This window comes from Penicillium lagena (genome assembly GCF_028827675.1).
Source record: "Penicillium lagena strain IBT 129212 chromosome Unknown utg000005l_segment0_segment0, whole genome shotgun sequence".
Taxonomy (NCBI): domain Eukaryota; kingdom Fungi; phylum Ascomycota; class Eurotiomycetes; order Eurotiales; family Aspergillaceae; genus Penicillium; species Penicillium lagena.
In genome coordinates this window covers 1504586-1518763 of record NW_026623226.1, presented here as the reverse complement: position 1 = coordinate 1518763, position 14178 = coordinate 1504586, and the positions used below count along the sequence as shown (strand labels likewise).

Below are 14178 nucleotides of genomic sequence, written 5' to 3'. Positions count from 1 at the left end.
CCAACCGCCAAATCTATCATCATCACGCAGCGACTCCCTGCATAGCAGAAGGATACGAATCCCCCGGATTGGGCAGCGGGAAAGAAGCAGCAGTGGTACTACCCGCGCTGGAGGGTTTCGTAGTGCGTTCACGCAAGCGGCGGCCCTCCATCAGCCCGCGCAAGCCTCGTTTCTGGAGCCCGATGACGCTGCTCAAATCCCCCGTCCAGATCTCGCGGTGTGGGCGGCGCAGCTCCGTATCCGTGCCTCGGCGGTGGTGTCGGCGAGACTGCGTGCGGTCTTCGTCGCCACTGACGAATTCCGAGTCTGACTGGCTGAAGCTAGCGCTGGAGGCGGAAGTTGCGGTGCTGGCGTTGCTGACGGAGTCTTCGCGGTCGCGGGAGATGCGTTGGCGGGCAGCTTGTGCTTGTTGGGAGATGGCGGTGTCGATGCGGAGGGAGGGAATGCCGCGCGCGAAGTTGGCTAGGTCGCCTGTGCTACTGGTGGCGGAGCCGGGCAATGGTCCGCCGTTCTCTGTGTCGGATGAATCGGAGGCCAGGAGAACGCTCTTCTGAGATGCGTCTCCCTCGAAGGAGCCCGGTACAACGCTGGCGCGGGTGTTGGCGCCGTTCAAGGCTTCAAGAGTGCCGCCTAATCCGCTGTCGAAGCCGGTTCCGCGACCACCGCCCGCGGCCATGGCGGCAGCGTTGAACACAGCAGCTGCGTTGCGACCATCGAGCACTTGGTGCAGGCGCTCGACGATAGCCTCCAATAGGCCATCGATCTGATAGGGACGCGCGAGTTGAAGAAGCGAGCAAAGGATCTGCGGTGTGCACAGAGACGAGCTAGTTGGGGGAAGGGAGGACGTATAGAGATAGTGAACGAGGACTTGGATGGTCAAAACCGTATGAGGCAGGTAGAGCACGCGCGGCCGCGAGGTCGGGGGCAGGAGATGCGCTGAGGGAGTCTCCAGGTTCTCAAGCAGAGACTTCGGAGGAGCGGAGTTGCTGACAAGAGTAGTCGCAGTAGAGTAGTTGCTGTTATGTCCGACCGACGGGGTGATGGTGATACTGGAGTTACGACTGGGATGGACATTCGACGGACGGAGCGTCCCTACATCGGCGATGCCCCCTTCCGACGACTCTCGTAGAAGCTGGATGAAATAGGGCCCCCATCGCCGAGCCATCACACGGGAATTGACGGGGATGCGCTCTCCACCCACAGCTTGCAGCTCCATATCGGCCATCTCGGGCAGAGACATGGCCAGCTTACCTAGCTCGTCAGAGGCCCTGGACAACGGGCGTCCACCTGTCGTCAACTGTGCCAGCTTCTGCTGCAATGACGCAGGGACGGATGGCGAGCTGTATGATTTGTAGCCCGACGTAGGAAACGTGCGGCACGGGTTGTTGTGCAGCCCAAAGGCCTCCAGCTCCACCATGCAAACATGGGAGAAATTGATGCGCCGGTGGTTATAGTCGTCGACTAAGCTGCGCTTCCGGTGTCCGAGAATAACAAAGCCGTTGCGGCGTGGCCAGAGAACTCCACGGTTCCAGCTGCCATTCCCAAAAACGGATCCCCCAGCATCAATGCGGCCCCAGGTTAAGGTCTTAAGGTCGAGCGCCCAGAGGGCGTACTCCTGCTTTGACGAGGTCAGATAGGTGCCGCTGACAACGAAATGGCCGTTGATAATGCCACCGTTAGGGAATCGTAGTCCCGGGGGAGAGGCCTGGCTCTGCATCGGGCGTTCAACGAGACGCCCGTCCGGCAGGCGCACTTGCAGCTCCAGTTTGACATCCAGGAAATTGTAGTTGGAATAAATCAGCATGGGACAGCCGGGAGATTCAGAGGTCTCGATCGGTTCGTGTGCATCTCGGTCAGGTGCCGCAGACCCAACCTCTGACACATCCATGCCCACCAACGGGGCAACCACACTGCGGTAAGCGCCGCAGCTACGACCCAAGGGACTAGTGTTGGTCCACTTGAGGCTCCGGAGGTTGAACACGCTGATCTGCTCAATGTAATGATTGGAGCTATCTTGCCCGCCCACAACCACCATCTCAGCGCCCCCGAATCCGTCAATGTCCACGCCAATCGACCCCTGGTGAGCGCCAGAGGAAGGGTTATGATGAATAGCAGACAGCGGCGCACTTGCAGAGGTGAAGCACGCGCTAGACGGGAGTATCGTGGCACAATGCGCGTATCGACCCTGGGGCGACTCGTGGGCCGCAACACGGGTCCACGCCCGCGAGGGCACATCGAAGATATGGATATCCGACATGACCACGACCTCGGACTGAGTTTCAGTGGGACTGTTTGGGTCCTTTGGAGTGGCTGGTGCTGGCGACATGCCTCCATAGCAAACAAGCTTATTATCACCCAAGGCGCACACACTGTGAAAGTAGCGTGCTGGCGGCACATCCCCCGCTGGCTCGATTTTCGTCCAGTGTCGCCGAATCAGGTCCAGCTCGTACAAATCCGACGTCAACTTCGGGTGACTACGCGAGAGCACCCGTCCTCCAAACACGTATAGCTTGTCGCCTAGCACGGTGGTGGTCGCCCCCACCAGGGGGTGCGGCTCCGTGCCCGTCGTCCGGCGCACATTGCACACCAGCCCTGAGAGATTGATAGGTCCTGTAGCCGCCTGCTGCGGGAGAGAGGAGACACCCCTGGGGCCGAGGGCTCCTCACGGGCAACGTCCAGGTACCCCAGGCTCGATTGACTCCTCGACATCATGGCGGGCGAATCGGTTTCCGCGCCACTCTCACGGCAAGCGGATCAAATTTCAGGTCGTGCGATCGCAGAATCCTTGTGCGCCGTGGGTAGGCAGCATATGACAGCAATTTGAATCGGGACCGTTGGCAGGTTTGTCTTCGAGGCTCAAGTCGGCGAGGGGGCTGGCCTGAGGTTGGGAGGTAAGGCAGAGAAAAGGAGAGAGCAGGATTCCCCACCACTTCCACGCCTTCTGGTCTGCGGGCGACTTCACGGGAAGAAATGTGCAACGACAAAGAGAGACCGAGAGTAGTCCGCCGCCGACAAAAAAAGCGAGGTGGAGAGAAAGAAAGACGGGGAAGTGAGAAACGGTGGATCGGCAGCAAAAAAGGCGGTCGCAGGTTGGGGGCGCACCGTACCAACTACAGTATAGTCCCACTACGAGGTATAGAAATGAATATAGACCAACAGGCACCGATTAATTGTATATCACTGTGGTATCAAACATCTGCCTGAGTCAAGCTGTCCCACATGGAAGGTTTTTATTTTCACATCACTTCATCAGAACCACTTCCTCCCATCCATCATCTACTGGGGGAACTTGGTGAACCGAAGGTAGGGCTTGACCTCACGGATCTCACCGAACTTCTTCTTGGCATCCTCAGTGGACACGGGGGAGGAATGACCACATCGTCACCGGGCAGCCAGTTGATGGGGCAAGTGACGCCGTGCTTGTCAGTGAGCTGGAGAGCATCGACGACGCGGAGGACCTCCGCAGTGTTGCGGCCAGTGGAAGCCGGGTAGGTCATGATCAGACGGATCTTCTTGCTCGGGTCGATGATAAACACCGAGCGGATGGTCAGGGCCATACCCTTGCTATCGACGTTGGTGGTATCCTGGTAGTCGACCATGTCGTACTGGTAGGCGACCTTGCGCTCCGGGTCGGAGATGATGGGGAACTTGAGGCTGGAGCCGGAGACCTCGTCGATGTCCTTGATCCAGGCGTGGTGCGAGTCAACGTTGTTGGCGCTCAGGCCGATCAGCTGCACACCGCGCGCGGTGAACTCGGGCTCCAGCTTGGCGAAGGCGCCCAGCTCCGTGGTGCAGATCGGGGTGAAGTCATCGGGGTGGGAGAAGAGGATGGTCCACTTGGAGCCGATGAACTCGTGGAAGTTGATGGGACCGTTGGAGGTCTGCGCATCGAAGTTGGGGGCGACGGAGCCCAGACGGAGGCTGTGGAGTGTGTGTTAGTGGTGGGGGAGTAGGTAGTTGTAGTTTGACATTGACATACGGAGGAGCACGTTCGGCGGCCATGGTGTGTAGAGATGTGGGAGGAGTAGCAAGAGGATACTGTCAGGGATGAGAGAGAAGAATGAAGCCAGCGGAGGAGGGGTATTCTTCTAATAGTGAACCAGTATCACCGTGGATTGATCTTCCTCCTTCCGGCTGTTGATGCTTGATCACGCAATTCCCCACCGCCCGCTGCAGAAGGCCTATCATTGGTCCATCCCCCAACGTGGGCTGTTTAGCGTGCCTGATGCCATTCTGCCGCTTCTCGGTGTGCTTCTGGGTCAGGTCGGTTCGTGGGAACTATACTGCGCTCTCTCTGAGACCTTGATCGTGTATCGTGGTCTCTTGTCTGATTCCTATATAATGCCTCCGTTTTCCTGCTCTCTCTCCTTTTTCACGTCCTCTCTCCCCCTGCTTCCCGCCGACTCTGCATTGAGCCGTGTAAAGTCGGCCGACAAGTGCGAACCAATGGAGTCTTGGCGGGATGGCGCAATTGCCGTTGCTCGTGTTGGCGTCGAATTATTAATCCTCGACTCCCTGCACCGAGTCGATCCTTTGTGAGCGGGAGTTGAGCCGGGTTTAGTCTTTCAGCCTGCAAACCTAGAGTATGACGTGATCAAGTCCAGTGCAGAGAGGAGTCCAGGGGACACACCCTGGCAGCTAAGGGTCAACTCCCGACTGCTCGTCAGTAGACCCACTGGTGCTGGGGTGGGGCATCCGCGGGTAGGCTGTACGGCCTGAATGGATGTCCGACATACATATGCCAGGCACCGACAGAGGGTTCATGAGACCATTTGTAGATGGACCGTAGCATATAATGATACATGTACTATTTATATCCTGACCAATTTGTATCGTGTGGCCCGATTAATCACCCCTCACTGAGTAGCTAAATTCTCTCCCAGAATAACTAACATCACTGTTCCTGACGGTATACTCGAGTCCCGCACGTGACCCGAATGGATCCGCATCCAAGCTCGGTCCCCCAGACAAACAAATGTTGTTGTTGATCCAGAGCCGTCGTGTCAACGCATTCTCTGGAAACTCCATCCAGAGATATACACGGATACACGGATATCCGATCGCCCTCCCATCCAACCAATTGCCTACTCCCACATCCCGATATCCATCACCATGCCCCTGAAACGCAAATCCGAGGGCCCAACACCCACCGACACCGACGCGCCCACACCCGCTAAACGCGCGCGGGACTCTGAAGCAGCCGAGGGGACATCAGCGCTGGTAAGTACCTAGATAAGCCCCTTTCTTTTGTACCGGGAGATGCCATGGATCATCAACCGCGACGATCGACGTGATCTCTTGTTGCACGGGTCAGGTCTCGTCGATCTCCACCTACTCGTGCCGGCCCACAGCAGCTAAGTAACTAATATCTATCCCAATGCCACAGACACCGCAGACCGGCGAGAAACGCAAACGCGGCCGACCGCGCAAACACCCCGAAGGCTCGACGCCGAAGAAAGACTCCGATGGACCCAAGCGTGGTCGTGGGCGGCCGCGCAAAGCTGTTGCGGAGACAACGCATACGGGGACCACGCCGTCGCCGGGACCGAAGAGGGGGCGTGGGCGGCCACGAAAGAGTCTCCCGGCTGAGGCGGGAAGCGGCGCTGCTGATGTTGCGCCTGTGACTACGACACCCAAGAAAGTTGGACGTCCGCGCAAGAGTCTCCCAGCTGAGGTAGGCAGTGTCGCTGCAGATGTTGCACCTATGACTACGACGCCTAAAAAAGTCGGGCGTCCGCGCAAAAGCCTCCCAGATGAGGTGAAGGGTGGTGCTACTGATGCTCCGCCTGTGACTATGACGCTTAAAAAAGTCGGACGTCCGCGCAAGAGCCTCCCGGATGAGGTGAAGGGTGGTGCTGCTGATGTTGCGCCTGTGACTACGACACCAAAGAAAGTTGGGCGTCCGCGCAAGAGTCTCACGGCTGAGGTGGGCGGTGTCGCTGCAGATGTTGCGCCTAAAAAAGTCGGGCGTCCGCGCAAGAGCCTCCCGGATGAGGTGAAGGGTGTTGCTGCTGATGTTGCACCTGTGACGACGACACCCAAGAAAGTTGGGCGTCCGCGCAAGAGCCTCCCGGATGAGGTGAAGGGTGGTGCTGCTGATGTTGCGCCTGTGACTACGACACCAAAGAAAGTTGGGCGTCCGCGCAAGAGTCTCCCGGCTGAGGTGGGCAGTGTTGCTGCCGATGTTGCACCTGTGACGACGACACCCAAGAAAGTTGGGCGTCCGCGCAAGAGTCTCCCCACTGAAGTGGGCAGTGTTGCTGCCGGTGTTGAACCTGTGACCACAACGCCCAAGAAAGTTGGGCGTCCGCGCAAGAGTCTCCCAGCTGAGGTGGACAGTGTCGCTCTTGATGTGAAACCCAAAACGGAGAAACCGGTGGCCAGCACTGTTCCCACAGAGTCAAGTCGTTCCTACTGGTTGATGAAGGCGGAGCCCGAGTCGCGATTTGAAAAGGGCGTTGATGTGAAGTTCTCTATTGATGATTTGGCGAATGCAAAGGAGCCAGAGCCTTGGGATGGTATGTCTGATGAGAATTTGCAAAAGCGCCAAAAAATCCAATTGCTAACGATCTGAAATAGGAGTCCGGAACCCTGTTGGTAAGAGATATTTCCATGTCCCTTTGAGTACTATCTGACCACCACCAGCGCGGAATCTCATGCGCGAGATGAAAAACGGAGACTATGCGTTCTTCTACCACTCCAATTGCAAAGTGCCCGGAGTGGTAGGCATGATGGAGGTTGTCCGAGAGCATTCCTTCGACGGTTCGATCTCTCTTTATCGTTGGCATCGGAGCCAGTACTAACATCGCCCCAGAATCTGCATTTGATCCGAAACACCCATACTACGACCCCAAGTCCAAGCGGGACACTCCCAAATGGGTAGTCGTGCACGTCGAGTTTCGCCGCAAGTTCAAGAAGCAGGTCACATTGGCTGACCTGAAACTGCACGCTCAACCAGGAAAGCCGCTGGAGAATCTCCAGACGCTCAAACAATCGCGACTCAGTGTTTCGTCCGTCACGCCCGCGCAATGGAGATTTATCCTGGAGCTGGCGGGCGAGGCCTCGTAAAACCAGTAAATGCACAGCGGATTATTTCTACTTGATACTTTTATTGTCAAATGGCGTCGTTGGATCGTGATGACGGGGGTATTTGTAATGAGAACAAAACACAACCAATGAATCCATATCAATCAAGTGGCCGGCCGCAGCGCGTAGAATCGAACGGGGAAGAGCTTCAAACCGGGCGGGCAGCCAGCCTGCTCCTCAGACCCGATCAAGTTCAGCCCGCCATCTGCTCACTGGAAGCAGTCAACATGTTCTCCTTGATCACAATGATTCGCAGAGGTCGATGCGCGAGCTCTAAGGAACCCGCCTAGCATCCTGTTTACGTCAGGGGCGACGGAGTTCCAGTATTCGAGGGAGGCGGCATGCTTGATGTTGGAGTCGGCCATTCCGCGATGAATTGGATCCGAGATGGTTCAGTAATTGCGTAGTCGAGTAGAGCGCATGTATGTCGGTCGGTAGTCAGTGGGCGGTGCGGCAGTGGCAGTTCAGAGCCGAGGCCGGATGTGTGGGCCAAACAAAAGCGCCGCTCATCTTTTCTCCCCAAAGAGTAGGTCTATGCGACCGGTTCGGGTCGCCCGACAACCAGCTATGGCGGGGATGTTTATTACATATCAACCTCGCTATATCATCACTCCCCGCTTCTGCCCTTCCATGTTCCTCCGCTCTGCTTTCTCCTTTTCAAGGCCACTACGTTGCTGTCTACACCTCACTCCCCGACGCTTCCACTTCTCCTCCTCCATCATGTCCGACGTCTCCGTACAATTGACTGCCCCGAATGGGCGCACCTACACCCAACCCATCGGCCTGTTCATCAACAATGAATTCGTCAAGTCCAAGTCCGGCGAGAAGTTCGCCTCCATCAACCCCTCGTACGTTTGGGCAATCACCCATGTCGTCATACACAGCGTACCCCGCTAACTCTGATCACCAGAAACGAGACCGAGATCACTTCGGTCTATGCCGCCGGCGCCGAGGATGTCGATGTTGCTGTCGCTGCTGCGCGTAAGGCGCTCCGTGATCCGTCCTGGAAGCTGCTGCCCGCGACGGACCGCGGTGCGTTGATGATGAAGCTGGCGGACTTGATCGATCAGCACAAGGAGACGCTAGCTACCATCGAGACCTGGGATAACGGTATGCATTGCCACACATCGAACGGCGGAACAAGCTGACAGTGGTCTAGGCAAGCCATACTCCGTCTCCCTGAACGATGACCTGGGTGAGGTCAGCGGCACCATCCGTTACTACGCCGGCTGGGCCGACAAGGTGACGGGCCAGACCATCGGCACCACGCCCGCCAAGTTCGCCTATACCCTGCGCCAACCGATTGGTGTCGTGGGCCAGATCATCCCGTGGAACTTCCCGCTGGCTATGGCTGCGTGGAAGCTGGGCCCGGCGCTGGCGTGCGGAAACACCATTGTCCTGAAGCCGGCCGAGCAGACCCCGCTGAGCATTCTGTACCTGGCGAACCTGATCAAGGAGGCTGGGTTCCCTCCCGGTGTGGTCAACATCCTCAACGGCCACGGCCGCGTCGCAGGCTCCGCGCTGGTCAGCCACCCGGGCATCGACAAGGTGGCCTTCACGGGCTCGACCCTCACTGGCAAAGAGATCATGAAGATGGCCGCTGGAACCATGAAGAACGTCACCCTCGAGACTGGCGGCAAGTCGCCGCTGCTTGTCTTCCCGGACGCGGACCTCGAGCAGGCCGCCAAGTGGGCCCACATTGGTATCATGTACAACCAGGGCCAGGTGTGCACGGCGACGTCGCGCATCCTCGTCCACGACTCCGCGTATGACAAGTTCGTCAACATCTTCAAGGAGGTCGTAGCCAGCACGAGCAAGGTCGGCGACCCCTTCGCCGACGACACCTTCCAGGGTCCCCAGGTGACCAAGGCGCAGTACGACCGCGTGCTGTCGTATATCGAGAGCGGCAAGTCCGAGGGCGCAAAGCTGGTCTCTGGCGGCGAGCCGTACAAGAACGTCGGCGACGGGCGCGGCTTCTTCATTGCGCCAACCATCTTCACCAACGTGAAGGACAATATGCGCATCTACCGCGAGGAGGTGTTCGGTCCCTTCGTCGCGATCGCTAGCTTCACTAGCGAGGAAGAGGCCGTCACCCGCGCCAACGATACCACATACGGCCTGGGCGCTGCCGTCTTCACCCGTGACATTGAGCGCGCTCACCGCGTTGCGTCAGAGATCGAGGCCGGTATGGTCTGGATCAATAGCAGCAACGACAGTGACTTCCGTGTGCCCTTCGGCGGTGTCAAGCAGAGCGGTATTGGTCGTGAGCTTGGCGAGGCTGGTCTGGATGCTTACTCGCAGGTCAAGGCTGTTCACGTTAACATGGGCACTAAGCTGTAAAATTGTCTTGATATAGCGAGTTTGATATTAATGATGATGAATTCTGAATATCTCTTGGACTTAGCACTGTATATGTATTCGGAACATCCTCGCCATTACGCTCCTCACAATAATCATCATCCTGAGCGAAATCCTCCTTTCACCCGTTCCAACAGCCCCTCAGCCTCCTCCACACAACTCGAACCGATCAACACCTCACATCCACAGCCCACGAGGCCCAATGGCAGTACACATATTCGCCGGTTTGAACTTCTCTCTGGCGGGACTCTTGCCACACTGCGTGTGGCTGGGATCAGAAAACGAGAGAACTCATCGCAATCCGTCCCGGGATCAGTAGAAATTATTTTTTCAGAATAGGTAGGATCTAAGTAGGAATTTATTGAGCGTGGAAGGGTGGTTATTTTGTTTAAAGGAGCTGAATATCCAGGCCACAGTGGAGATGATGAATATATTTGTTGGATATTTCCTCTTTAAAGGCGCAAGAACGTCTGCCGGAACAAGCTGCCAAAAAGGCCAGGGCAAAGAGATTATCAGTGGGGTCTAGCATAAGAAGTAGTGTCGTGATATTGGATAGCGTCGCGTCTACTGGCTCGTCTCTTGCTGGATAGGTTTCTGGATTGAGATGAGATATTATTGGACTACAGGACGAAGCGTCTCAGTATGTATATCGTAATTACCTATTGAATTCTTCAGCAAGAAGCGAAGGGGATGTTAGAATGCAAATATATGCCTGCCAGTAGTTCTTAGGCGTTTACTGTCAACCCTAAGCCTTCGGGCCATTTCCTTCTGGTGTAGTTTGAGGCCTCCGAACGTTGTGCAGAAAAAGGACACTAGTGCTGGCTGTGCAATTACGTCTGGCTAGCCTCCCATCTCAGGGTTCTTCCTGTGTTATGAATTACCGTAGAGGCCACCGGAGGCCACTGGAACGCTTGACGGGTGGTCTCTTGCATTTTTGGGGTGGGGCTTTGCAAGTACGCCATAGTACCTCAAATATAGCACAAGCAGTGCTTCGCCCATTGGGACAGTTCAGCTTCAGCGGACAGACAAATCTTCATACTGTTTAAGTCATTGTCGGTTTGAACTTGGGCGGCGTTTGCCGTAGTAGCTCATAGTATGTGACTGGTTCATACACACTCTAGGATGGTATAGCCAGAACAGGTGGCTTAAGCGACGATTGCTAGTGTAGCAAGACAAAAAGACCACTCACGACCTTGCCATATTTGCCACCTTCCCGAGTTACTGCGTATATTGAGACCATGTTTATAACTCGAAGAAGAACGACACCGCTCCTCTGCCAAAAAGGAGAAAAGGACCGAAAAACCGGGGCCAGCATTCTCCCTGGTGGAGATCCCACGAGGGCGATCCCAATCCACTTCGAAGTGCATGGCCATTCTGGGCCCAGGCATTTTTATTAATTTGTTACACAGTGATCACTAACTTAGATACAGTTTCAAAGAAAGTCAATAAGAACCGGGGTACCAGTAACAATGGATGCCCAACAGTCTCATGTCCACACCACGTCAGACAGAAAGCCTGGCCGAGAGAGGGGGACCGCGGCATGCATGCATGTCTACCCTATCACTTTGAGTTTCGATGGGAGAATACGTGCAGCATGGGGTCGGTGCCTTAACTAGACGCTAGGAGCGTACCTACTCCTCCCTAACCCATCGTGGTGGGCCAGCCTCACTTTGTCCATCACATGGGCCTATGCAGGCACAGCACACCGTGACTCGGGGGCGAAGTTTTCATGCATGCAGCGCTAGCTGGTCATGTGAAATACCTAGTTAACCTGACAAGGTTATTGTTTCTCCGAGGTTAGCGGTGAGAAACGGATGCTATAGGAGTAGTAGTTATCCTAGTTCAGACTGGGATGTAAATCATCCATGGATCTGGCAGGTGAGACTTAGGATTTTTGTCTGCAGGGGCTTCAATAGTTTTATTTTTATTTTTTTCTCAGCCGTGGTAGTGAGTGAAATCAGAGTTCACGTAGTCACTCTCCCCTGAATCATTTAGTTCAAAGTGCGATGGAATGTGGGGATCCCGACGGGTCCTTGGCACCATCTTTCACTTTGACCCTCGACAAAACTGTTGTGCGCTTCCTTGATTCTTGCCGGACTGCCGGACTGCCCCAAACCACCGACTAGACTATTATTGATCGTCGAGTTTTGACTTTTTGGCATCGAGAGGTCGCTGTCTCACTCTCTAACCAGGCCCGTCTCACCTGCCTAACCGAGGCAGCCTGTTTTTGACACCCAGCTCCTCAGGGGATCACGCCAACGGGTTCTGCGTACTCCGCCCAAAATAGCGGTGTCCCACTCTGCTGGTGGCTGATCGGCATCATGTCGAGCATTCAGCGGTGGACAGTCAACGAGGTATGTGATCGCTGGAACAGTTGTCCAGCTCCTAAAGGGGGAAAAGTAATAATGTCATAACAATAATCATCCAGCCCTACCTCGACATAGCGGGCACCTTGCTCGAAGGCCCCTATCACGACGTGGCTAACAATGAATTCCGCTTCGTCGACATTTGGGAGCACAAACTCTATCGGCTCGATCTGGCCCAGGGCCCTCAGTCCTTGAGGGCTATTGACACGCCTGTCTCGGTCGGGTACGTTGTCTAGTGATTTTTGTTTTTCTTTTGCTGCGTCTTGCACTGTAGACTGACTGACTTGTTTCCCGCTGATTTGTAGGGTGACCGCCAACATCGCCGACGTGGACGAGGATCAGCTGGTCGTAGGGGCCAAGTATGGATTCGCTCGGCTGAACCGCACCACTGGGTCGCTCTCCTATATTCGCCAGGTCTGGGGCGAGGAGGATGGGCTGGGGAGAGCTGAGAGGTGAGCCTTTAATTTAATATTAGTTATCTTTACTAACTATAGCTAGAATGCGCTTCAATGATGGCGCCGTGGACAGCCACGGCCGGTTTTGGGCGGGGGCCATGAACGACCCCAAAATCCAACCCCCAGGGCCAGAAGGCGTACTGTTCAGACTGGATCCGGACCTCAGCGTGCATCGCATGTTGGTCCCGGTGACCATTCCCAACGGGATCGGTTGGAATGCACAGGATGACACTATGTACCTGACCGACTCGCCAACAGGCAAGATCTTCGCCTTTGATTTCGACGCCGCCACCGGCGCCATTTCCAATCGTCGCGTGCACTTTGATCTCGGAGAGCCCCTGGAGCCTGATGGGTTTGCCATCGACGTCGAGGGCTGTATCTGGTCGGCCATCTATGGTGGCGGCAAGGTGATCCGTATTTCGCCGGCTGGGAAGGTGATTGGGGAAATCGCCCTTCCGACGCGCAACATCACTTGCCCTACTTTTGTGGGCACGGAGTTGTTTATTACCACGGCGAAGGATGATCGCGATGACGAGAAGTTCCCGCAGTCTATCCGGTATGGAGGGCGAGTGTACCGAGTTGATGTGGGCGTTCGGGGGAAGCCCAAGAACGAGTTCCGATTCCAGGGCTGAGAGCTATACATAGTTGACGTGGATGGATCCACCTGCATCTTGACTGTATATCTATCACGTATCCCATATACACTAAGATCTACGGCTTTTTCTTTTTAAATTATTACTCTTGCCTTCCGGCTCGGCCCCTATTCGCCCATTCGACGATGTACATGTACATATTACCGCGATGCATCTGGTGGATGGGTGGGTCGGTCGTCGATCACCAAACGGCCGGCCCATGTATGTACATTTCTTCCCAGTCACTCGGCATGGCCCAGCCCGCGAGGGACGGGGCGAACCACTTCCATACGTAGTCTGATTGCAAAGGATTGGTCTCGTGGGCGAGGATTATGTACGTATGATGCTGCACTGCCACCGTCAGCGGCCTGCAGGGCGATGCAGGCACGGGAGATGGCGATGTACGGTGAGGGCAAAAAGTGAGGCTGGGATGTGGTCTACCTGGATGGATCCTTGCGTCCGGAGAATATCTCCGAGCTTTCTCCTAGTTGGAGTTCTAGGCCCTGTTCTGTCCTGGCGGGTGCAGCGGGTACTAAGGGTACTAAGGGGTAAGAAACACGAGATTGAAGTAGATCGATGTGGATGGGAGACGAAATGAACATAATCACGAAAGAGTCAACACACGTGTCCCATGCGCCAGCTGCTTGGGCCTTTTCCATCATGACACGCATAGGACAGGGGTTCCTCCCCTCCTCATCCTTCCCCTCTCTCTTCCGGCGCAGCGGGAACGGCGGTTTGAGAACGCAGCGCCACCGAAACTTATTGTCCACCAGCCACTCACATCGGCTGGATCTATCAGACCGCAATTGTTTCCCCGGTGCTTTCCCCTGATTCGCCGTGTGCCAAAAGCACGTAGCCGCCTTTTTGTGGGACATACATACATACTACTGACAGCTTCTCGGAAAACAAAACAACCCCTTCGCGATCTATCGCATTCTGCTAAACGCCCCTCCTACCTCATCGAGATCTGCCAGCGATCAACAGCTACTGTCATACGTACAAGGCATGCATGTCTGTTAGAGCTGAGCTGTGAAGGATGCTAGCACCCACTTAGCCACTCCCGTGATCGGAAGTCCCAGCTTCCTCCGGGATCCTTCCGCGGAAGCTGTCTGTCACTAGTGCTTGTGGTAGTTAAGTATGTGTGTCAGTAGGCAGTCAGGACCTGAGTAACCTGGTCCCCGTGGGACGACGTATATCCTATTATTTGTTCATCTACACCCAGGTCCCGAGAATTCCTCCAACGGCCGGCTCCAACGGGCCCCCTGACGGCATGCAAAATCA

The 14178-nt window shown here is 55.7% G+C and overlaps 6 protein-coding genes across 6 annotated transcripts; 4 read left to right on the top strand and 2 right to left on the bottom strand.

The window, feature by feature from the left end:
- Positions 1-22: 22 nt before the first annotated feature.
- On the bottom strand, positions 23-2709 carry N7510_007312 (putative regulatory protein Ral2; the record flags this gene model as incomplete). Its single annotated transcript, XM_056979237.1, has 2 exons — positions 23-2620; positions 2644-2709. 2 exons carry the CDS (start codon positions 2707-2709, stop codon positions 23-25), a joined length of 2664 nt encoding a protein of 887 aa, XP_056832280.1.
- A 567-nt stretch (positions 2710-3276) lies between these two features.
- Positions 3277-4002, bottom strand: N7510_007311 (peroxiredoxin; the record flags this gene model as incomplete). The annotated part of the gene is made up of 3 exons (XM_056979236.1): positions 3277-3348; positions 3375-3921; positions 3980-4002. The coding sequence occupies 3 exons, from the start codon at positions 4000-4002 to the stop codon at positions 3277-3279; spliced, it is 642 nt and encodes a 213-aa protein (XP_056832279.1).
- Positions 4003-4140: 138 nt separating this feature from the next.
- Positions 4141-4539, top strand: N7510_007310 (uncharacterized protein; the record flags this gene model as incomplete). The annotated part of the gene is made up of 1 exon (XM_056979235.1): positions 4141-4539. One exon carries the CDS (start codon positions 4141-4143, stop codon positions 4537-4539), a length of 399 nt encoding a protein of 132 aa, XP_056832278.1.
- Positions 4540-5112: 573 nt separating this feature from the next.
- N7510_007309 (EVE domain-containing protein) lies at positions 5113-7068 on the top strand (the record flags this gene model as incomplete). The annotated part of the gene is made up of 5 exons (XM_056979234.1): positions 5113-5220; positions 5387-6518; positions 6580-6597; positions 6646-6762; positions 6815-7068. The coding sequence occupies 5 exons, from the start codon at positions 5113-5115 to the stop codon at positions 7066-7068; spliced, it is 1629 nt and encodes a 542-aa protein (XP_056832277.1).
- Positions 7069-7806: 738 nt separating this feature from the next.
- N7510_007308 (aldehyde dehydrogenase family protein) lies at positions 7807-9426 on the top strand (the record flags this gene model as incomplete). Its single annotated transcript, XM_056979233.1, has 3 exons — positions 7807-7934; positions 7997-8196; positions 8246-9426. The coding sequence occupies 3 exons, from the start codon at positions 7807-7809 to the stop codon at positions 9424-9426; spliced, it is 1509 nt and encodes a 502-aa protein (XP_056832276.1).
- Positions 9427-11765: 2339 nt separating this feature from the next.
- N7510_007307 (SMP-30/gluconolactonase/LRE family protein) lies at positions 11766-12897 on the top strand (the record flags this gene model as incomplete). Its single annotated transcript, XM_056979232.1, has 4 exons — positions 11766-11798; positions 11873-12033; positions 12116-12262; positions 12309-12897. 4 exons carry the CDS (start codon positions 11766-11768, stop codon positions 12895-12897), a joined length of 930 nt encoding a protein of 309 aa, XP_056832275.1.
- Between the last annotated feature and the right edge of the window lie 1281 nt (positions 12898-14178).